Below are 23407 nucleotides of genomic sequence, written 5' to 3'. Positions count from 1 at the left end.
TCATTATAACATGTATATATAAATATATATGTATATATATATATATATATATATATGTGTGTGTATATATATACATATACATATACTTATACATATATATCTTTATTTCGATCATGTAAATGATAACTTAAAAAGCAGATTTATATACATATATATATGTCTATATATTAATCTGTGTGTGTATATATATAAATATATATATACACACACACACACGCACACACATGTATATTAATCTGCTTTTTAAGTTATATATATATAATATTATTATTGTAATGCTCTATTTCTTATTATAGTAGTAGTAGTAGTAGTTGTATAATTACATTTATAGATATATATTAATATTTTTAGTTGTATATGTAAAAATATATTTTATCACAACAAAATAAAGATAATACTGTTGTTTATTGTACCATTTTAAACACAATTGCAAACATTGGGAAAGAGTAGAAAGCTAGTCCTCATGGAATTTTTCTCTCTGTCAGATAGGTTAGTCTAAAAATTCCCAGGCCTAACTTCTATAAATCCGCTTCAGCAAACGTATGGGAAACAATTATCTGCCGTGATAGTCATCTCTGTCTGATTTCCTGTCCTGGCTCAGCTCGCTTCCTGTTTGTGTTGCAGCTGGCCCATCAGGTCTGTGTAAACAGAGAAGGTGTAGGATGACAACAAGAGAGCGAGGGGGGAGACTAATGCTAATGGCAACACAGACGACGACAACAGGATGTGAGGCCTTTGTCGAGAGGCCCGCTTCAAAGCGACAGCCGGAGTGGCCCGAAGTTTTTGGAGAATGTATGTTCTGCTCTGGTGATGGTGGAATTTCCTCTCTTTGTGCTCCGTTCTGCGGAACAAGTGCAGCCAGTGGCGTGGTGGATTTCCTCTCGAAAATATCCTGACACCTGCTTGTTCCTTTTTTATCCAATAGGGGGAGAAGTAACTCCTCTCATGATTCAACAGGCCCCTCTGCTGCCTGAGCGTCGAGGTAAGTTGTCAGGATTCGCAGGTGCCTGTCAAGTCTGTCATTTGAAAAGGCGGTTAAAGTGCGTATAATGACCCGTCATTTCTATTTCCTGCGGCTTAATAAACAGACCTTCCTCCTCCCCAACTACACGGACAAGCAATGTTTTTCTGAAGGAGGTGCGTCTGTGACCTTGCGCTACCTACCTGTGCACTATGGGTGGCGGGTGTGCACAGCCCGTTGGACACAGCCTGAGGGTGTGGCTGATCGGCGAAGCCCAGCTGGACGTGCGATGGAGAGACGGTGTGCTGCGGGTCAGCGGGACACGGCCGGACGGCGCTGGGCTGCAGAGAGCAAAAAAACAACACAAGCAAGGTTGGTCAAGTGCAATGCAACGCAGTAACATTTGCCGTCTGTCTGTGAAGGATCTCACTCGTCTAGGTCATAGGTGTCAAACTCTGGCCTCGCAGCATAATTATATTTGGCCCGAATGCTCTCCTCAGTCAGGACAGGACGCTCATTATTATTAGTTAATTGGTTTATTGTTGTTATTTTATTTGATGTATTATGTGCCCATGGAAAAGGGTTACTGTTGAAATTTAAATCAGAAGGCTGCAAATAAGAAAGAGGCATACAATCTTTATTTACATTTAATTTATTTTGAAGATTTTGTGCGCAATATGCAGTTACTTATTGTATAGTGTTAAACTTTGCATGATCCATATTCAAACGCTGAACATACGACCCATAAATACATTAATAAAAGTGTGAAGTTGCAGGACAATATAAAAAATGTGGTTTTCCTAACCTTAAAACGGTTCTCATTCGGGATGTTAACAATTAATCAATTATTGATTAATTCTCGATTAAGAATTTAATTGATTAAAGTAAATCAGTCGCAATTAATTGAACAATTTTACACGGGTAGTTAATATCACTATAACAGTGTAGTGGCAGGAAAAAGCAATTCACCTGTAGATACTGTGATGGTCATAATAAACCTTGAACAAGTTCCTTTTAAACAACTTCTCAAAAAAAAAGATGAAATGTGACCCATTAGAAGTTAACTTAAAGTCAGGGGGTAAATGTTTAGGGTGTTTTTACTGATCTCTAATGTAAATATGGGTCACATTGGACCCTCAACATTATTTAAGGGTTAAATAATGTGTTGCTTACACATTTTTCATTGTGAAATTTAGGTTCTCAGAAAAAATTGCCGCTGATCAATTAATTGTTAATCAATAATTAAGGTCAATCAACTAACAATTAATGAATTAATCGATCATTTGCGTCCATCGTTCTCATATATATATGACAATATACATAAAGGGCTCCTAGTTTCTTAAGGAAGCCTATATGACAGTGCCCTAAATGTGTCACGTGCGCTTCCTTAAATACCAGAATTTCTTAAAAATTCTACACACTGGATCTTTAACTTAACTTTCAAGACAGTATCCCTTATTGTTTTGTTTTGTTTTGTTTTGTTTTGTTTTGTTTTAGTTTTTTTTCGTTTCCCATTTGTGAAACATTCCTGGGAAGAAAAGAAAAAAAAAACAAGAGTCCACTCACATCCTGCTGTGAGGACGTCTCACTGGCTCCTTGGCCTTGGCCTTGGCCCTGGCTCTGGCCTTGGCCCTGGCTCTGGCCCTGGCCATGGCTGGGAAGGTAGAGCGCCGGCAGGGAGGTGTTGTGAGAGTGAAGGGACGGCAGCTTGTGGCGGTCGATGGAGGCGGAGGAGTGGGGTCGGAGGGCGCTGGCGGCAGACAGTGGCGGCCTCATGCTGCGGCCCAGACTGTTGGACTTGCTCTCCCGCCGCTGGTACTCGATGGGCGACTGTAGGGCTGGAGAGGGAGGAGAGCAGCAGGAGAGCAGCAACAGTGCTCGTTAAGTTCTTGTTTTCTTTCTGAGGAAACTGCCACATCACATGGAAGCTTTCCTTGAAACCTGAATCCTTTGTGGTTGTTGCCCCCGAGCCAGACCCAAACCCAATCAGATTTGTTGTTGCATGTTTTCCCTTGTAGCTACAACTCCTGGCTGCCAGTAGCTAGCAGCTAGCTAGCAGCTAACGACAAAAGTAAAGCAGTAACGTCTTTTCCTCCGTGACAATTCCTAATCTCAGCATCTTTAGCGGCAAATTGAACTTCGCGATTGCTTCCTGTTTTGGCTCATTGTCTTCTTCTGGGGTCATTTTTAAGTGCAGATAGCAGTAAGACGCGTCCAGGTTTCATAACAAACTAAAGGAAGTTTTTTACGTGGAAACCCTCTGTGAGGAGGTTGGCAAGAAGGATTTGTCATTCATGTCATTTCACAATGAAAAATCAGTCAATTCAGCTAATAAAAGAAAAAGAAAACAGATAAATTAGGATGGTCTAACGTGGACCTACCGTTGAGGAAGTTGCGCTGCGACTCCAGGATCTGCACCACGTCATTGACCCAGGCCCGGCAGGTGTCGGCCGAGGACGACTGCAGCTGGAAGCGCACCAGGCTGCCGTCGGGGTTGCGTGACGTCAGCACGAAGCGGGCGTCGTCACCTTCCACGCTGGGCTCGACCCCCAGGCAGCTTACCTGGAACATAGCACATCTGACTTGCATCTGTGAACTGCTCAAAGACTGCCGAGGTCCTTGTTAAAGGAAAAAAAAACTTTTTACTTCCACACGCCAACCAGCCTCTAAAAAAAAAAAACTCTGCTGTGGGGTTATGTAACGTGTTTTGATTTGGAGAAGAGTTGTTTAACTGCTGCTCAAATCCAAAATCCACTCGTCTGTGTAGCTCACGTCCTTCGAACACACTCTGCGGCCAGACGGAAGTCAGGCCCGCCAGTCGCCCACCTTTATGCTGTTCTTGAAGATGTACCCAGGGATGGAGAAGCCTTTCTTGCGGTCGATTGGTTCGCTGAAGATGACCAGCTGCTCGAAGAGGAAGACCCGCCTCTCCTTGGCCCTGGACAGGAAGCTGCTTTCCTGCTCGGTGACGGTGAAAGTGTCCTGCTGCAGCAGTTTGCCCTGAGCTGTGATTTTGCCCTTGAATCACAGCAGGAAACAACAACAGTGGTTTCAATACGGTGAGGGGGTCGGGGTCGGTTTAACATGCGGTCCGGACTTGAGCCGGACGAGATGTTCACCTCGAAGCCCTGCAGCCTGCCCACGTTCATCATGTCGTTGCAGCGTTTTGGCACAAAGCACATCACTTCCACCGCTTTCTGTTCGGGAGGTAGGGAATGGAAGTTGTTGAAAGCCATCGGTTAACGGCGTGCATGCACGCACACAGGAAGGGAAAATGAAAGGGATAATAAAAGGGACGGTTCAAAATTTAAATTACGCTCATTTCCTGTCAACTGTCATGAGAGTGGCACGTTTCAGTAAGCTGTAAAACCAAGATGTTAAAAAAAAAAAACAGTTTATCACTGGAGGTTGGATCACTTCCCTCTGTGAGGAGGTCACTTGGATCAGAACATGTCCCCCGAGCCTCCGTCAAATTGCCTTTTTTTGGTTTGAACCGTCCCTTTGAGTGTGAGGACACCAACCTCCAGCTCCTCTGTGTCCATCCCAGCTTTGGTGTAATACTTCAGGAAGTCCTGCTCAAATAAACACAGCATGGTCACCACAGCATTCCAGGTTTACTGCTCAGAGTGAGTTCAGGACATCTGGAGGGGTATTTTATGAGTGCCGTAGCCGGTTTTCATTACAACGCCAAAGGGCGGCATTTTATATTTGGTCATAGTTTTATATCAGAGCCATCCTTTTTTTATGCTCTTCATCAAAGACTTTTTTTTTTTTTTTTTTAATATGCTATCGCTGAAATCTGGCGGTTAGGAGAGTCTCATTATGCAATTGGCCCCCTCCTCCAAGGCTGCAGAGCCCGCCGAACAGACACAACACACGGTGTGTACGTGCTGGTGTGTGTCTGTTGTTTTACAAGGATTCACGTGCGTGCGCGGCCGTGATCAACAAGGCATTGTTGGCTCACTTCACCTTGAGCAGCAGCTGGTACTTCATGATCCTCTGGACGGGTTTGATGAGCAGGTCGTTGAGCTGCAGCCTGTGGCCCAGCTGCTGCCGCAACTCCTGACGACACAGACAGACACGGTCAGCGTGACGCACGGCGCCGTTGCAGCGGCTGCTAAAAACGGCAGCCGACAGGGAGCAGAGACCCGGTCCGAGAGAGAGAATATATCACCCCGAGCTGTTTTCATGTCAGCAAAGAGGAAGTGATTATAAGCTGAATAATATATGCCAGGAGGGGCCAGTCCACACAGTCGTCTACATGTGACATAAAGACAGGCAGAAAAATGGTGCCAGCTAAATAGGTTATTAGCTACACACACTTGCGGGTGATGACGGCATGATGAATTGACTAAATAAACCAGTTTCAATAAATAAAAAATGAGCAATTTTAAATTTGAATGTCTTTACTTTGGAAAAAATCAGAGACATTAAATAGCTTCAACATCCACTTTCACAATAATGTGTGTTTGGAATAATGTTTATTAAATATCAAAATCACACAGCACAATAACACCTCGATAGTGTTCGCGAGTAATCTACTACTAAGTAATCCACTACTGTAATTAAACGACTTTTCTTTAGTAACAGAGTAATGTAACGGGATTACTGTGGCAAAACTGGTAATTATATCATAATTACTTAATCAAGTAACGATTACTTTTCCAAAATATTTTACAAGCTAAAAATGTCTTAAAAATGGTGGCAAAAGAAAAAACAGCAACTGCGTTTGATAGCTGGAAATACAAACATTGTTTTGAGTTCATCCCGTCTAAATGAAAGAATATTGTGGTTTGTTGTACGTTCTCAACTGCTACTGTATTTTTTTCTTAACTAACGTAATTAGTAAGTGACTACTTATGAAACAAAGTAGTTCAAGAAGTAATTAGATTACCTTTAAAGAAGTATTCAGTAATTGGATTACTTTTATGGAGTAATACCAACAACACTGCACCTCAATTGGTACTAGGAAACAATATTTATTAGGGATTAAAAAAAATTAAAAAAAGATATTTATGCAAAATTAGTACTATTTATATTAATTTGCTGGTGTTTGAGTATCAAACCTAAAGAGTGGTATCTGACCCCTAACCCACTGGTAGGGGTCAGATACCGAGACATCAGGCCAGAAACCACTGAATGACACTAACCTACCATTGATGTTGTTATGTTCATACAATAGATAGATATATACAGTAGATAGATAGATTCACTGGTTTGTTCAATTTAAGTGAACTTTTCAGCAGGACCCACCTCAAAGTATGTTTCAATGTACTCCGAGACGATGTGTTCAGACTTGGGCTTGTTCTGACAGTACACCACATACATGTGCAGACGCCTTTCCTGCAACAAAAAAAACAAAAACAAAAAGTCTCATCACAAATCCATTCAGTCAGCTTGGCCGGCTGCACAGCAAGAGGAAAAGGAAAATCTATTTTACATCGTATTTGCGGCGAGCGAGTGAGAACAAGCAGATGTGAACGTCTGACGGATCACCTCGGGGGGCGTGACAGTGCTGCCTGCCGTTAGCTGAGACTTACTGGTGCGAGGCAGAGGACACGCTGCTGCGGCGGGGGATGGAGGGGAGGCGGGGGAGCCACGCCGTGGCCTCATGCAGATGAGCATTAGGGGTTATGTATAATTCACCCAGGTTACGGTGAGTGTAACTAGAGCCTGCCGTTTTAAGGCTGTACCTAGCAACAAGCCCGGCGGCTCCGTAACCTAGAAACCACCGGAGCTGCTCCACCTGAACATGGACACGCTTTATTTAACACCGGCCGCCTCTTTACTCTCCCTCCTGCTCACCCATGCCCACAGTTTGACGCTTTACAGCTTTGACTTGGCTAGAAGTTTCCTTATTTCATTGCTGATTTTTTTTTTTATTATGCAACGGGCCGGGCCTTATCGAATTGTTTAAAGGGCTATAGACAGTCGAGTGTAGAGAGAGAGAGCCGCACCGGTAACTCAATTATCTTTGGACGAGAAGCAAAGCTGACTTGGTGAAATTACCCATCCTGCCTGCACTGTATGCATGTGCCACCACTTAACCAATGTGGGCAAATCAAATCATGCTCCCTGCACAGGCCCTGTGACCCCCACAGTAACTATGAAGCAACTCTTCTCTTTACAGCAACACTCAAAACGCTCTGAGGACTCACTCTGCCTTATACGAAGCCCTTTCACTTCACGCTGAAAGGCCCCACACTTTGCAAAAATTCACCGTCTGGGGACTCGCTTTGTTTGCTTGCTCCACTTAAAAAAATAGTTCATGCCAACAACACACAGCTCGGATCCGATGCGTCTCCCAGGGCAGCCACACCCAGCCGGGTGCTGGCTCCGCCCTGTGTGATCGCCTCGTTCGCCCCCATCCAAACAATGTAGACGGTAAAAATCCAAGTGTTCTCGCAGGAGGCTGTAAACACAGGGCTAAGACTGCTCGACTTGAGTTGGGACACGGGGATGTGAGAATTCCACATTTAGCAGGAAGAAAAACAACGGAGTAATTTTTGCAGGAAGGTTGTAAACAGAGGGCTAAATGGGCAAGGTCTAAAGATTTTCCAGATACATAGACCCTAAAGGCATCTCCACTTTAGTCTTGGTTAAAAAAATAACATATCAGATTTATGTGGGAGCTCTAAGATGTGAAATGATTTAAAAAAAAAATTATCCTGGTGTCAAAGAACCTGAGCCGACGTTTTGTTCCTTCTTGTTTCAGGCTGTTTTTTCCCCTGGTGTTTCCTCAGCGCTGCAGGCCAGACTGGAGAGCAGCCAGCATGTCATATGCGTGTGCGCGTGTCTGCACGTGCGCGCCCGCCCGAGTGTTTGCCGGTGCGCGCTGTTGTGAAAATACAGCCAGCCCAGACAGAGACGTATCAGTAACAGGGAAGCGGGGGGGAGTGACGCTGGCAGTCGACAGGAGAAGAAGAGGTGGAGAAGAAGGAGGAGGGGAAGGAGGAAGAGGTGGAGGAGGAAGACGAGCAGGGTGCAGGATAAACAGGAGCTCTGTGTGCTTTCTTAGCTTTATTTACACTCACACCAAACAGCAGAAGGAAGCGGAGCCACATATTTCCACTGACAAGGGCCTGTGTGTGTGTGTGTTGTGTGTTTGCGCGTGTGCATTGTGTGTGCATGCGCGCGTGTGTGTATTGATGCTCACATGTTTGATGAAGAGCTGAGCCAGCCTTTCAGGCTCTGCCAAACACTTCTCCAGCTCTTCCAGGAAGTAGCTGCAGAACGAAAAGACAAGACAAGCGCACACACACACACACACACACACACACACACACGCACACACGCACACAAATACACACGCCATCATCTCTAAAGTGGAATGTCAGTCTCAGCTCTATTGTTCTTTTCTTTTGACTTACAAACAACACTGGGCAGTTTTTTTTGCTTGTTTTCCATTTCAACATATTTTCCATGTTTACGAACATTTTTATTGTTTTCTCGAAAGAAAAAAAAAAAGTCTGACTCACTCTTTGTGCCAGTCAAATATTTGATGAATGTTCCCGAAAACAATCTTGTCTTTTCCCTTCATGTCCTCCGGTATGCTCTTAGAGCTCATGGTGCCCATGTAGCCCTGCAAAATGAAAGAACAGTACAGAAGCTGCTTATGTCTGTCTGCACCTATAGTAATAAAACAAAAAAAACAATGACAACGCACTGCATCAATCACGTCGCCAGCGTCATTAAGTTTCCAAGAGGCAAGAATTCGTCTCTGAGCCAACACATCTCCCCAGCTATTTCCAGGCCGCGCCGGGGAGATGGATCGACCCGCAACATAATACTCTTGAAGTAATAACTCCGAAAATCTGCTTAAGAGCGGCAGACGGTGGGATGGTGGCAGACCAAAGTGTGGAGGGAAGTGGGGGAATTGTGATGATAAGGATTTGGAGTCGGCTCTGACAGGATGACTAAGTTCCCTGCGCTCCGTCGCTGCAGATTGGATTTGTGTGTGTGTGTGCGTGTGCGCGTGCGCGTGTGCGTGAGTGTGTGTAAGACTGTGAGCTTCACCCCCACGATGAGTCCCAGGTCCGTCACGTAGTGCTTCTCCGTCTCGATAAGCTCTTTCAAGACGTACCTGCCACCAGACAAATGAGAGAGGATCAGTGTTGGAGGGTTCATTTCACAGCTCAGAGCTTATTTCACAAGCAAGAAGGTGGTGGAGGAGGCTGGGTGATGCTCCTCTCTTGTAGATAATCACATAAAGTTTACTCCATGTAATTCAGCAGTAGGTGGAAAAACTTTCTAGCTTTGTTTCTGACCCCAACTGTTGAATTAAAGCCGTGTGATCAGAGCCGACCTGGGGCTCCAGGCTCCTGAATGAGCGAATAAAGCAAAAGAAATGGTCACGGTGGTTTTATCAGGTTAACGCTGGCCTCAACCGGTGAGAGCAGTAACCAGGCTGATGCATTGATCATCCCCGTGAATCAAAGAGCTGCTCTTCCCCGACCAGGAGAGCAATTTGTGCGGTTTCCTCTCCTGAGCTGATGCCTTTATGATTGAGATTCAACTACTTATATGAGTGTCGCACGTGGAGATTTTTTTTGGGGGGGGGAAATTATAATTAATTCATTATTATTTTCTCTCTCTTTGTCTGTGTTGTGGGTGAGGACAATCCAAGGTTCAAGTGCCTTTGTAATGGTCTGCGGGCAATTTGAATTTGAATATGGCAGCAAAAACGCACAATAGATTTAACATCATGACATTTGCAAGTTGGAGTGCAGGAGGAACAAAAAGGCCTCATCTTTGGTCCAGACTGTAATACCCTGACAAAAATATTGAGTATTGAATGTTTTTTTCACTGATTCACTGATACATTTTTCCACCAAAATTTTAACTTTTGAGGTCTGCTGCTGGAATTCACTGGTACTTGAACTTGTGTGTTTCTGCGTATTATGTATGTGCGTGTGTTGAGGAGGAGAGTATGGCTATATATGTGCTACACACATAACAACAATACTGTCTTTAAAGATGCCTGATGAATGCAGATAGATGGCAATACATCCATGTGACCGTAATTCAGCTGTAACGCAGACACATACAACTTGTATATTGCAAAAAAAAACCACATACATGCTCTTCTCTAAGGCACTCTTCCTCTCTTCCTCCGAGTCGGCGGCTGCCGACCATTGGCTGGAGGTGTCATCCATCAGGACGGAGCCGCTGTCGTCGGGCAGAGCGCTGGTAGACTGCGTGTCCTGCCGAGGCAGAGACGGACAGACAGGTAGACAGACAAAGAGACATGCTGTTCAGTGAGGGCAGAAGATGGAAGATGAAAGGGTTGATAACGGAAAAAATAAATAATTTTAAATAATAAAATAAATATATATATGTACAGGGGAGAGAGGGACGGTAATGATGCAGGTTGCCAACGTGACCGTGGAGAGCTGAGAGGGAACGATGTGATTGGATTCAGATGGTCACAGTTAATGATCCGTGCTGTGTGGCGGCGGCGGATGAAGCAAAGGACAGTAAAGGATGGAAAGAGGAAAAACAGGCCGCGCAGATGCATCGGGAGATAGTCCACGGCCCCATGTTATGTAAGAAATCAGCATTACCAGCCTCCTTGAAAGAGTAACCTCTCTTTCTTTCCAGTCCATGTTGGTGAGTTTCACAGGTTGCACTGTCTACGCACTGCGCTAAAGGGCCTGCGTTGTGGAAAAGCCACTTTGTCAGTGCTATCCGTCGATTTTTGTCACTGTCCTTTTCGTTCACAGAGAGGAGAAAAGCCCATCTTCAATTAATTGTTAATGATTCAAGACTGATTCATCGACCGGTGTTGTGGATGAAGAAAACGGATTTGAAAATTGATTTTTAACGACAGCCTTGCAATGACTTGCTTGGGCAGAGATTCTGGTGTTCCTCAACTAACAATATAAATGTTGTTGCCGTAGTGCATGTAAGTGCATAACACAGATCTTTGTCGTTGTTTTTTTCCCGCCTCTGTGACACCATAGCGGCGATAATCTGTGTCAGCGCTGCCCTGTTGACTGAAAATAGCCAAGCGTGCGGGACTCAAGGTTACGCTGCTCTAATCGATTGTGTCCGTGTGTTACATGGCCTCCTCCTGTTAGTGCTTCTTCCTAGAATTGATATCACATCCTGTCGGGGGGTCCTGGCGCAAAAATTATGCAAACTGCACAAAGCCCGCAGAGACTTAATTCACAGCTGCAGCCATGTGTTTAGCCAACCCGTTTCTCTCACAATAAGCACATTTGTCAAGAAAGGGCTGTTAAAAAAAATCAATAAATAAGAATGACACAATGTCACCTTGACCTGCACAATTGTATAAACTAACAATGACTTTGCAGGTATTTTTAGCAGTGTTGTTCAGCCTTTTTGTCAGAGGGCCATTCACTTTTTCCTGGTTATGTAAACACAGAGAGGCAGCTGTCTGTCTTCACCTAGATGTGTGTGTGTGTGTGTGTGTGTGTGTGTGTGTGTGTGTGTTCCATTGTTCAGGCCGAGCAGAACCTCCCCGCCTTAAGCACATACACAGAGCTGCAAACTGTGCACCACAGGAGACAACGCGGCTAATCCCTCAGCAGAGTCCCCCTGGCAGGCGGCTGCGCAATGAAGAAACAAATAGACCTGACTGATGGACGTATAAGTATATGGGGGGGGGGGCGCGTTCACCTGCCATCTCTGTGACAGACGTGTTTGCTGCGCGTCGGTTTCAAACTTGACTCGGTCCCTGGAAGTGTGATGTGAGAGGCTCCGCTAGGAGCCTCGCCTCCCCAACCTCCTGGCCCGCTAGGAGGGCTTCAGCCCCGGCTGACAGGTCCCCCCCGGCTCCCTGATCACTTCCAGATGTGCTGTGCCAAAGCCCCAGAGGAGGAGTCAGCGCCTCAACGGCGGCCTCTGTTGCAAGTCGTGCTTTCTGCTAGTAACCAATGAACAAAAAAAAAAAAAAAAAAACTGACAATTTGTATTGGAGGTGAAGTCATGTGCTTGTTCAATAAAGACCTAAAACACCTTCTTTTAGTCCAAAAGACACCACTTCACGTATCATACTTCACGCTGCTCACCTTTTGGAAATCAATTCAAAGGTTGATTTAAAAGATTGATATTGTGCAAAAAAAAAAAAAAAAAAAAAAATCACTTCTGCAATCTTATCTAACAATCATGTAAGTCTCTAAGTCTCCAGCAAATAAACAGGTCAGAAATGAGAAAACCCGAATCCTTTCCTCGCTGAAGTATTTACAAAGTGTATTTGATGACAGTTTGGTCACAAAAACCTTTGTTTCTGTCCCTTTGTAATTATGTGTTTGTGTGTGTTTCAGGAGGTTGCAAACAGAGGGCTAAATATGTTTCCTATAGATGTTTTTTTTTTCATACCTAATACTATAAAAGTTCTCTGAGGTAAAGATATATAGATATATCTGAAAGTGTGTCCTTGCGAATAGCGAATAAGCTGATGGAGACGATGGAGTAGGAGGAAACATAAAAGGGGACGTTATTTTTGTTGCATTGATCGTGAGGAAACGTAGGAGGATCAGCAAATATTGCGGATTTTTGCTGATTCCCTCTTGGTGGCCCCCGCAGTCATATTAAGGATGCAACACGCTGCGTCTTTAACGCACCGAGCACAAATCAGAAGGTGTTGACAATGTTTGGGAACAACACAGTGGGTGTCAGGTGGCGCTAACGGCAATTTAACAGCCTCACTGCCGGCACTGGGAAATAACAGATTGGAATGGGGGTTGCAAAACAACAACATCATCCAGCCATTATTTTTTATTTTTTTCTAATGCCATCATTTCCCTCCCTGAGGATTTCTAATGGCAACCATTGGTCAGGGAGCCTCACCTTTCATCACGGATAGTAAAAAACAAAAATTATATAAAAAAAAAAAAAGAAATACATGGAAGTACAATAAATCAAATTCCTTCCAAACCAGGTTGAGAGCGTGTTTTATTGCCATTTGTCGTCACTGTAATGTCTGCAGGCTTTTTTCAATAAAGTAGGTAATGTATGAAACAGAACCGCAGTGAAAAAGCACGGGGGTATAAAAGCGCAGCCCTTCAGCCTGACTGAAGGGGGCGTAGGAGAACCCGCGGACCTGTTTTACATGCGCGTTCTCTCACCGCTCTTCTTCGACGGACAAGAGTCAACGTGCAGGACAGCAGCCTGTTTATTTTGGACATTTTCCGCCGTTTCTCGTATTTTCCCATGCCTGATAACAATCCCTATTGAAACGGAGAGACCTTCACAACCAAATAAAAGATGTGGAGGAGTTTTACAAGAAAGTCAGAAAGATTTTCGCCCAGAAGGAAAGATGTATCAACTTTGTTTACAAGTAAAGGTAAGACCGTGTGCAAGATATTTTCAATATGTTGGTCTTTATTTGTTATAGTTTTATTTATATATCACTCACCTTTAAAATAAAAACAGTAATTTTTAAATAATACTATTTTGATAGTTTACAGGACATTAGTAATGAACCCTCTTATAGAGTCAGTGTCTAATTGACCTCCCTTGCACATCACTGGTGTCTATGTCATTCTATCTCAGCGAGTCAATGCAACAGAGTGCACAAACTGTTCCTTGGGAAATGTAATTTGAAGATCAATGCGTCTGCGTTCCATTTAAAAAAAATATATATATATATATATATATATATATATATATATATATATATATATATATATATATATATATATATATATATATATATGTCTCCCTTTTGCGTCCGTCAACCGAATTAGAATAAACATTATGACTGGAACAGTTTTTTTCTGCGGTGCTCTCGAGATTAGAGACAAATCAAAACAAATGGCACCTCAGTGTAAACGCCGGGACAATGGCAACCGCCTCCTGGAGAAGACTGACCTACATAACTTAATCTCTCTCCTAGCCAACGATTGGCAGTCCAAAAAAACCCAGCGCGGCACACAAGGCCTCGTCCCACTGATGTAACCATATTAGTGGCTTTTGATGTGTTGTTGACACCGACAATTAGCTGCCGTGCCGTCGCTCTACCGACTGCAGATGTTCCATGGTTTCTGTTGATCGGGGCTCTGTCACACATGATTCATGCAATATCACCGCTGCTCAGGCGAATCTCATTTTCTGCTTTAATGCGCCCATCCCACGGCGGGAAGGGTCCTGTTTTAAAAACAACCGCTTTCCCCCCCCCTTGCCGTTGTGCAGCTACCTTCCAAACAGAAATGGAGTCGGCTTTTCTTCTCATCTGCCATTTCATATTATTTCCTCTCCCCCCACCCCTTCATGGGCATGTTGTTTTGTAACATGTTGGCTGTGAGTCATGCATGACACAGGTCAGAATTCCCCCCTGGTCGTCTGATGCATCGATCCCCTCCAGGAGGGCCTGCGCTGCGGATGTGTGCGTCGGATTCTTTGTGTGCTGCTGTAGGTTGCCTTTTGTGGCAATGTGTGTGTTTGCGTGTGTGCAGCTTCTGCAGGGAAAAAAAAAAGAAGAAGAAAAATCTGCGTGTTGATTTAACCTAATGGTTGAGCTGTTACAGTTGGTGGTTGCCAGATCCGGCTGCAGGGCCATGAAGAAAACAGTGCTAATGTCACCTCCCCGCATCCAAGCAATGCAAATTAGTAATAACAATGCAAACAATTTGAACCTGCTGAAATGCTGCAAAAATAAGCTGGGTCAAATGTTTAGAAAAACATTTCTAAATTGTTTTGTTAATTGATCTCATGTAACCATCTGATAAATAAGCAACTAAAGACATTTGGAAAATGTGAAAGGTGACTGGTTGAACTTTAAAAAAATAAAAATAAATAACCTTTAATTTTTAATGTGAACTCCTGTCTAGTTCTGATTAAACTGCCACTAGACTAGAGCGACATTGATGGAGGTCTCTTAAACAACCCCAATTGATTTTTTTCCCCCCAGTTGCTTCTTCTTGGTCTTTTTCTGCTTTTTTTTCGTCACTCCACTTCTCTCGTGCCTTTTGTGTCCTTACCAATTTGGTTACGCATTCATAAAAACTCAAGATAAACAACGCTTTATCTTAGCAAACAATATCTGCTGGCTAATATTTGAATGAGAGAACAGTTTTGAAAAATGTTGTCAGACACTGCCGGGTGAGAATTGTGTTGTGTGGTGTTTGTTTTATTTTATTTGTTTGCGTCATGAGGACAGACCTGAGTGTTGGGCAGTGATGAGCAGCCTATCATGGAGTCAGTTATGTAGTTCGGGGACTGTAGTGTTGCCGGCGACAGGTCCTCTGGGCTCGCCAGACCATCTTTCCACTCCTGGAACACACACGCATGCATGCAAGAGTGTGAAACAGACATAATTTAAACAATATGCAAAACATCTGCTGGAGCGCGGCACACAGGAACATAGCGTTATGAGCTTCTGGGGGCTGCGTTGATCATAACAACAGCAGCGCAGCACCTGCTATAATTCTCAGCCCACCGTGAATTAACATCGGACCCGCGACGGCGCTGACGCTATTAAGCTACCTTGTATAAGCAGAGCAGGTTCAGGATGTTGGCTCTGCTCTGGTGTTTATTTGAGACTGAAGACTGAATGTTTACTTGAGAACCAGTTTACAAGACGGAGCTGTAATAACTCGTGGGAATGAGATTACTTTTGAGGTGGGACGACTCGACTGTGCTGTGATCCAAGGAAGGGGTAAAAAGGAAAAGTCATAATAATGCAGGTGAAGTCATCCCTCACCAGTTCTCTGTGGGTGACGGGCAGGATGGTGAGCATGTCGTCCGACCTGGGCGGGCTGCCCAGGTCCTGGCTGTGGCTGTGGGATGCTAGAGGGGGAGGCTTCCCCTCCAGCTTGCGGACCTGGCGCTCCCCCTTGGCCGTGGCGCCGGCGCTGAGTTTTCGGACTGGGTTGGTGAGCCACTTCTTCAGCGTGCTGACCGAGCGCCTGGACCCCGGCGAGCTGGGCGCTGAGCTGCCTGACGCCTGCGGAGGCAGCGACACGACGGAGGTGGAGATGCTGCCCTCGCTGCCGGCCGCCGAGTACGAGTCTGGAGGCGGAGAGGGGGAGAAGGGGGAGAAGTCGAGTGAAATGGCGCAGAGTGGCAGTGTGGAAGTGACTCGCGAGGATTCAAAAAGTTCAAAAGTTCAACGATTAGTCGACGTAGGCGGCAAAAATGGATGACAATTTTTTGCTGACAAATTTAATTGTCGAATATTTGTCGGTTGCGTCATCGCCAGTGTTTTTTCATGGTGTGGAAAAGCACCTATTATCTTACGATAATAAGATTGTTTTTCCCAAGCTGAGTCATGAAGGGTTGAGTCACCCTGCTTCCTTACGATCTGTTCTAAGTGTTGCACATGCTTAATATCAACTGGGAAACATAGCAAAAATCATCAGCATCATCAAGTCCGAAAACATCAAAAGTCTGGCAGCATTTCACACTCAACCTGACAAAACCATTTCTATCGTCACTGACTAGTCGACAATCTAAGCAGTCATTAGTTGCATCCCTAAAGTGCACATTCCAAGTCAATAAATCAATGTTCTCTCACGAAACAGAAAAAGGGGAAATTCTCTTTAAAACTGCTGTAACACACCATATTTTCATCCACACAATTGATTATTGCAAATCCTGAAAACAGCTTAATTCATCCTGTGTTTCCAGCCCGCTGCAAAAACCACTGTTGTTGCACCCTGTATCTGTTTGGAAGGGGGGTGTTGTCACTTGAGAGAGACATCAGTAGAGTATCGGTGCCATTTGTGACATTATAAAGGTCTGATTTACAGAGCTGTTTGTTTTAGCACAGTGGAGCGAGCAACAGATGTAAAGTGGTGCACACTTTTCATTCCTGGGTAGCTCTGTGACTGGATAGACACAGATGGTTGTTTGAAAACAAAGGTGAAATACATTTTGCAAATATATGTATAAATATATATATATATGTATGTGTGTATATATATATGTATGTGTGTATATATATATATATATATGTATATATATATATATATACATATATATATATATATATACATGTATATATATATATATATATATATATATATATATATATATATATATATATATGTATATGTATGTATGTAATGTAATATATATACACACACACACACACACACACACACACACACACACACACACAAATATATATACATGGCCTTCATAGCTGCGCAAAAATCTTGCAATGTTGTCCAGGTTGAGGACTGGGGTTCTCGTGGAAGTGTCAACGCAGAAGTAGAGGCACAACAGAAATAACACTTTACAACCCCGGCCGTAGGACGCAGCTGTGCAGCTGCCTGCGCCACTGGAGACGTCCTGTCCTGCTTTTCTGCTGTCTGAGCTGTCCGTCGGATCACATGACCAGCCGTTGCACTGTGATGTCAGGAGGACATGGGAAGTGGGTGCGCTGGGACCGGACATCCAGTTTCGAGCTCTGTGAAGGGGAAGACCCTTGTTTGGGACTATTTGTTTTTCCTGCCTTGTCTCCCACCGCCGGCCGCCCTCATTCCGTCGCCGCTGTCGCCACTTCCCTCCGCCCCGGCCTGACGGCGCTCTTCCTGCAAGCCGGCGCGCCCCCCCACTGCGTTTTATCTCCTGCGTGCCCAACGCAACAGGGCCGCGCTTCCTATTCATCTTTTGACCTGGGCTTGACCTCTGACCCCCCCTGCGCACCTCTCTGCCCGCAGATGGAGAAGCACTCTGGTGCCGAGCACCCGCTGCCACTTCTGATTTACGCGGCCGAGGCTGCCGTCGCTTGAAGGTGTCTTCGGTTACAGCGGGGGGGGGGGTACAAGGAAAGAAATGCGCCGTTCACTTTGTTTACGGGAGGCAGAACACTGACCTCGTTCCGTGTTCCTAACGCGCCTCAGAGGAAGATCTTATCGCGGCAATCAGACGGAAATAGCCACGATGTTGAGTGAGGGTCATCTGAGAGCAAAGCAACAGATTTTCTCAATCTTACCGTTTGTGTTCAGAATAAACCGACGGTTATCATGTTATAACAATGCAGCGGTCACTCGTGTAAAAAAAATTCAGTGATGCAAACATCATCTGGGTATAAACCAGCCAGAGAGTGTTTGATAAATAGGTGACCTCAGGCAAAGCAGCTCATGATTGCAGAAAAACACCGTACCTGCTATGGGTTAGAAAATATTATTCTAACTTTCCTGGTACCAAACCAAACCGGACTTCTGTGTGTTTGTCATGCAGAGGCACTGCCTTCCTGCGAGCTTCTACCCTGCAAGTACACTGTGCAAGCAGGTTCTGTTCAGTTTTTTCTTTCTGCTTTTGCTCCCGTCTTTGTGAAAACGCTATCTGAGCCGAGGGCACCAGGGGGATTGAACAGAGGAAAGAGACAAGGATCAGAGGAGGGTACAAGCAAGAAGGAGAGCTAGCGGGATGGGGGGGGGGATTGGTGGGACACTCTGAATCTGAATGAAAAGAAGCCAAACAACAGTCTGATCTCGGGCCGCTGCCCTCTGCGAAATGTCTCGGCTTCAGAAGGCAGAAGAAGAAGAAGAAGAAGAGTGGAGAAAGCATCTGAGAGCCGCTGCCCGGGGCGTCTCTGACGGTCGCCCCGCTGCAGAAAGCAGGGGAAGGAGGGAGGGAGGGAGGGAGATGTTGAAGCACATGTGATAACCCCGACCCTGAGCTCCTAACGAGTGCCAGGCCTGGAGGCTCATGTTTCCCACTGTTCTCCTGCACACGGTTCAGTCGGGCCAGAGTTCAGGGGTCACGGTGCAGAGACACAACCGGCAACGCGGCGTCTAACCAGCTCCAGACTGAAGTGAGAGTCAAGAAAATAGCAGAGAGAGAGAGAGAGAGAGAGAGAGAGAGAGAGAGTCTGCTTTACCAGTATTTGATAACAATTTCTGTCCTCAGGTTGTCAATGAACTCACCACTCATAAAAAGTCTTACTTCTTATCTTTGCCCTGCTTTTTTAAGAAAATGAGAAACACATAATTGTGGTACTAGGTCCTTTATGATGTCACAAAGGGCACTACAACACTGCCCAGGCAAGATTTGGCTCCACCATCTGAGACCATCTTGTTTTTGTTCCATTCAAAACACGCAGACGGTCCAACAGGGAACATCAGTGTTAGCAGGAAGAGCTAAAACTCTGCGTTTTCTACTGAAGGCTGTAAACAGAGGGCTAAATGTGTTGTTTTTTTTCTGGATACTTCATTGCGCAAAAGGCTGCACAAGGCTATAAAAACAGAACATAGCAAGTGCGGTGTTTGTCACACGGCATCTCTTCCGAACCCGTGGGTTGGGTTGGAGTGGGAGGCTCACCCTCGTGAGACCCTCACCAGCCGTTTCAGAGACTCCGTTCGGAATCGCACCGAAAAAGCCCAGAGGAAGCTGATTAGCGTCCGTTCCCCCCCGGAGGGAGCGACGCGCCTCCGCTGCCTACCTACACGCTGCAAGATGAGGAGCTGGATACCATTAGACACCTACACAGTGGAAACGGGGTGAGAAACAATCCGTTCCACTCGGCTCGTGTCTGCCGCATGCTGATAATGCCCGGTGACACTCATCTCCATAATGGGGAGCTGCTAAGAAAAGATTACCCGGCATGATTTTGTTAATGCGACTTGACTATTGTTTGTGTGCCGGTGATAATCGGCGGCGGCAGGACAGTGGGCTGCAGGGCTGCATTCAGCCGCTCCAGTAATGGAAAGTCAGTTTTTAGTGAAAAAAAAAAAAAAGAGATAATGGCTGGAAATGAATAGTACAAAAACAAAAAAGGATCAAATAAAAGTAATGGGAGAAAATGGGGCTGAAGTTTATATTATATATTTATATAAACTGGCCTGGCCCAGACAAAATATTTTATTACACAACCAAGAGTTTCAAACATTGTTTAGTGTGGACGTCCATTGGAAAATAGATAAAGAAAAGAAATATTTTATATAACACTTTGGGCCGCCCTTACACAGTATGTGTGATTTATCTGTCAAACTTTCTTCTCAAGCAGGACTTTTGTCTCCTGCAAGTGTTGCAAACATCTTGAAAGATAATTCAATAAAATAAAAATAAAAAATCACTTACTTACTCCACCAGTGCTTTAAAACATTAGTCGGTCTGTTGCCTGTTGGTGAGCTGTCAAAGTAAAGTGTTTTTCTTCAGGAGGCTGTGAACAGTAGGCTAAAAATGTTGTTTTTCTGGAGATCTTTATGCAATGTGTTGGATATTTACCCCAACAAGATGCTACAGTGGGCGTGACAGGGCACTTTTAATGTGCAAATGTAAAAGGAGGGAAGTAGAATTCTTAAGATCTTTACTCTGTCAGCGGGTAAATTTTTCCATCCAAAGAACAAACCAATCATTCATGGAAAAGTGCAGGGATTCTATTGTGCAACTGCAGCGCCTGCGTCGACAAATGCGCCTGACGGTTCCCTCTGCTGCTCCTCTGACACGACTTCGATCTCGCCGCTAAGTGAAAACACACGGGTGTCGCGCACGAGCGCTTGACGGCCTGGGAGATGTGTTAGCATTCAGAGCTTTAAGACCAGGCTCTCCACTCATGTGGGTACGTCCTAATTCGTCAGTCTGAGAGGCGGAGCGGCCGCCGGGTGGGTGGCTCGCCCAGAATAAAGTCGCGATGCTCTGTAACTCTAGAGCCCGGTGGGCTCGTGCTGATAAGTAGTTCCAGACCTCCCTGAAGCTCTCCAGCCACAACAGCGCTCGCTGCTTGATGGCGTCGCGCCATCGGATTATTTGCCGTTTGCGGTCGCCCCGCTTCCTTTGTCCTCTACGGCCGTGTCAGTTTCGTCGCCGATCTGTGTTTGCGGGGCTGCAAATCGCAGCTGAGCAGTTTGCTTTGCGCCTTCTTCGATGGCGACTGCCACGGCTTCCGCTCTCGTGTAATAGAATGAAAAGAGCCGGAGGCAAGGCGCGTAAAACAACTGGATTCGATTTATATCTACTGTTTTGTTTTTTTTAATATTTCACATGACGTTCTTCCAAATGTTTCTGCACTACATAGTTTCCGATTCAGTCAAAAAAAAAAAGAAAAGTCAATCGAATCATTCAGCGGCAATCCGTGGCACGGCTCGGCCCGGTCATGTGGGGAAACATCCGAGGGTCTCAAAGCTTCCGATTGTTGGACATGAACATCGAGATAATTTGATAATTTGGACCCATTTCTTGGCAATTAATGTGCGAAACTGAGATATCGGCGCTCGAGTGCAGAGGCAAAGGATTCTGGCGTGATGTGTTTGACCCTCCGCCACCCCCACCCCCTTCCCCCCCAACCCCCTTCCCCCAACCTTCCCAATGGAAGTTTGGTCCACCTTCCTGTTATCGACCGCTCCGTAAGTGAGCGCCGCTGAGCAGACAGATCAGGCTAAAAGCTCCGGCTGTAATGGAGCAAACTTGTATGGCAGCCTCCTCTCCCAGGAGCTCTCTGTCAATCACGGCGGGAGAAACGATCGGCGGCTCAGACAGCGCTGCCCTGCAGCCACGCCGTTTGATTTTTGTTAAAGAAAATGGTTGCAACATTGGCAGATGCAGACCGCCGTGATTCATTTAGCACATATTCTATTTAAAAAGACACACGACCTGCTGGCTATCCTCACAGGGCAGCTGGGTCGCTCGGATTTCAACTGTTGAAGTCAGGTCCATCTGTCTCGCCTGCATTGGAAAGAAAGGGTTTTCTGTTTTTTTTCCGGAGGATTCTACACTTAAGCAGCTTCCTTTTAGTGCTGACAAAGCCAGGAAGCGATACGCTGCTGTCTGCCTTTCAAAGACCCCCGGAAGAAGAAAAACAGGATGTGACTTCCAGTCCGTTGGCTGCTGAAGAGGTTAGATTATGTTGCAGCCGTTGCAGTTTTACCTCAACTAGAGGCCGACGTTCAGTGTTGTTGGGATTACTCCATAAAAGTAATCCAACTACTGATTACCGATGACTCCTTAAAAAAGTAATCAAATTATTTCTTTAACTACTTTGTTTAATAAGTAAAACTTCAGTGAAAAAAGACAAAGTAACAGTTGAGAACGTCTTGTTTCCTGCACATAACGTCACAACGAACCACAGTATTCTTTCATTTAGACGAGATGAACTCAAAACAATTTTTTTTGTTTGTATTTCCAGCTATCAAACGCAGTTGCTGTTTTTTCTTTTGCCACCACCATGCTTTCTTTGGTCCGTCGTCGCATATCAATGACGTTACAAGGACGGCTGCATCATCAATCTGCAACATCATGGTTTTCAATTGTTTTTCCAAATTTCAGACATTTTTTGGATAATAATAATAACATTTTTAGCTTGCAAAATATTTCAGAAACGGAGTCATTACTTGATAAAGTAATCATGATATGATTACCAGTTTTGCCAGAGTAATCCTGTTACATTACTCTGTTACTAAAAAAGTAGTTTAATTGCAGTAGTGGATTACTTAGTAATGGATTACTCGCCAACACTGCCAACGTTACATTCGACGGAAAAGCACTTTGCCCCCCCCCCCCGCCAGTTCCTGTCTAACTTTTGCAGGAGTTTTGTCAAAAAAAAAGGTGTGGCTGCCTCAGAGCAGCTAGCGTGGCTAATAACATCCCTGGGCTAAAACTAGCCACGACTAACCCGAGGTTGCTGGACGCTGCTGCGCGCTGGCCACGACGCCGTCGCCCACGTCCCTGCGGGGTCGTTCGGAAAGAGCTTTTCGAGAACGACCGTCGGCCGATCGGAGCCGCGGGGAGGAAGTCCGAGGCCGCCACCGTATCGACGTCCACATCTTTCATAAACACTGCATATACAACTTCTCTTCCCTCTCTCTTTTCTCTTTCTTATCACTAATGTCTACCTTCCACTACCCCCCGCTAGCCCCTGCCTCCCCCCACCCACCCCAGCTTCGCTTATATATTAAATTTCGCCTACTCAGAGGAAATGGACACGCTTTCCCAGCAAGCGGCGGAATCTGGGCTGCACTCATGCAGCGGGGACGTGCAGACTGAGAGGCCGCTGAGACGACGACGGTGCACTTAATACCTGGACAGGAAGCGCTCCGGTGTCCTCTAATGAACTTGGCCAATAGAGAGAGCGAGAGAGCGCAGCAGAGAGATCATTTACCGCACTTTACATTTAAGATCTGATCGTAAACCTCTGGCGATGACTGGACATCTTACGGAGAGAAAAAAGCCTCTTCGTCCTTTGACTTTGGGTCATTCCTGTGTGTTTGTCTGTGGACTCCTCACTCTCTTGGGCTCTCGACCTTCTCCCACCTCTGTTGCCCCCTTTAGCCTCTGTTTCTCAGACTCCCGGTCTGGCACTGACCCGGGATCAGGACAGACGGTGCCTTTCTCCAATTCAGTGCCGTGAAGCTGCTGAGAGCAGCATGAGCACGCCGCGCAAAACCAACTGGCAACGACTGATGACAGCAACGCGACAAAAAAGCCTTTTTGGAAAATGTCTTGAGTATTTTTTTTTTTCCCCCGCTCATCAGTTTTCCTGGGGATTATTTTGACGGCGTGACTTAAGCAACTTAGCCCTCGTCTAAAAATCCC

At 45.3% G+C, this 23407-nt stretch overlaps 1 protein-coding gene across 3 annotated transcripts in view; it reads right to left on the bottom strand.

The window, feature by feature from the left end:
- arhgef25a (Rho guanine nucleotide exchange factor (GEF) 25a) overlaps positions 1–23407 on the bottom strand; it is a 48674-nt gene that overhangs the window by 1064 nt on the left and 24203 nt on the right. For all 3 annotated transcript variants that reach the window (XM_076026273.1, XM_076026274.1, XM_076026275.1), the window contains 14 exons: positions 15630–15937; positions 15089–15199; positions 10040–10164; positions 8978–9044; positions 8440–8543; positions 8118–8187; positions 6215–6304; positions 4931–5023; positions 4483–4533; positions 4081–4158; positions 3788–3979; positions 3343–3523; positions 2528–2799; positions 1165–1302 (listed from right to left, as the gene is read on the bottom strand). In XM_076026273.1, the coding sequence (XP_075882388.1) occupies positions 1165–1302; positions 2528–2799; positions 3343–3523; positions 3788–3979; positions 4081–4158; positions 4483–4533; positions 4931–5023; positions 6215–6304; positions 8118–8187; positions 8440–8543; positions 8978–9044; positions 10040–10164; positions 15089–15199; positions 15630–15937 (1880 nt within the window). The remainder of the gene's footprint in view (positions 1–1164; positions 1303–2527; positions 2800–3342; positions 3524–3787; positions 3980–4080; positions 4159–4482; positions 4534–4930; positions 5024–6214; positions 6305–8117; positions 8188–8439; positions 8544–8977; positions 9045–10039; positions 10165–15088; positions 15200–15629; positions 15938–23407) is intronic.

The sequence above is a fragment of the Nelusetta ayraudi genome, unplaced genomic scaffold (genome assembly GCF_046127955.1).
Source record: "Nelusetta ayraudi isolate G7.1 ecotype Tasmania unplaced genomic scaffold, CSIRO-AGI_Nayr_v1 ptg000019l, whole genome shotgun sequence".
Classification (NCBI taxonomy): Eukaryota; Metazoa; Chordata; class Actinopteri; order Tetraodontiformes; family Monacanthidae; genus Nelusetta; species Nelusetta ayraudi.
The sequence above is the reverse complement of the archived record's forward strand: the minus strand, read 5'-3'. Positions and strand labels throughout refer to the sequence as shown.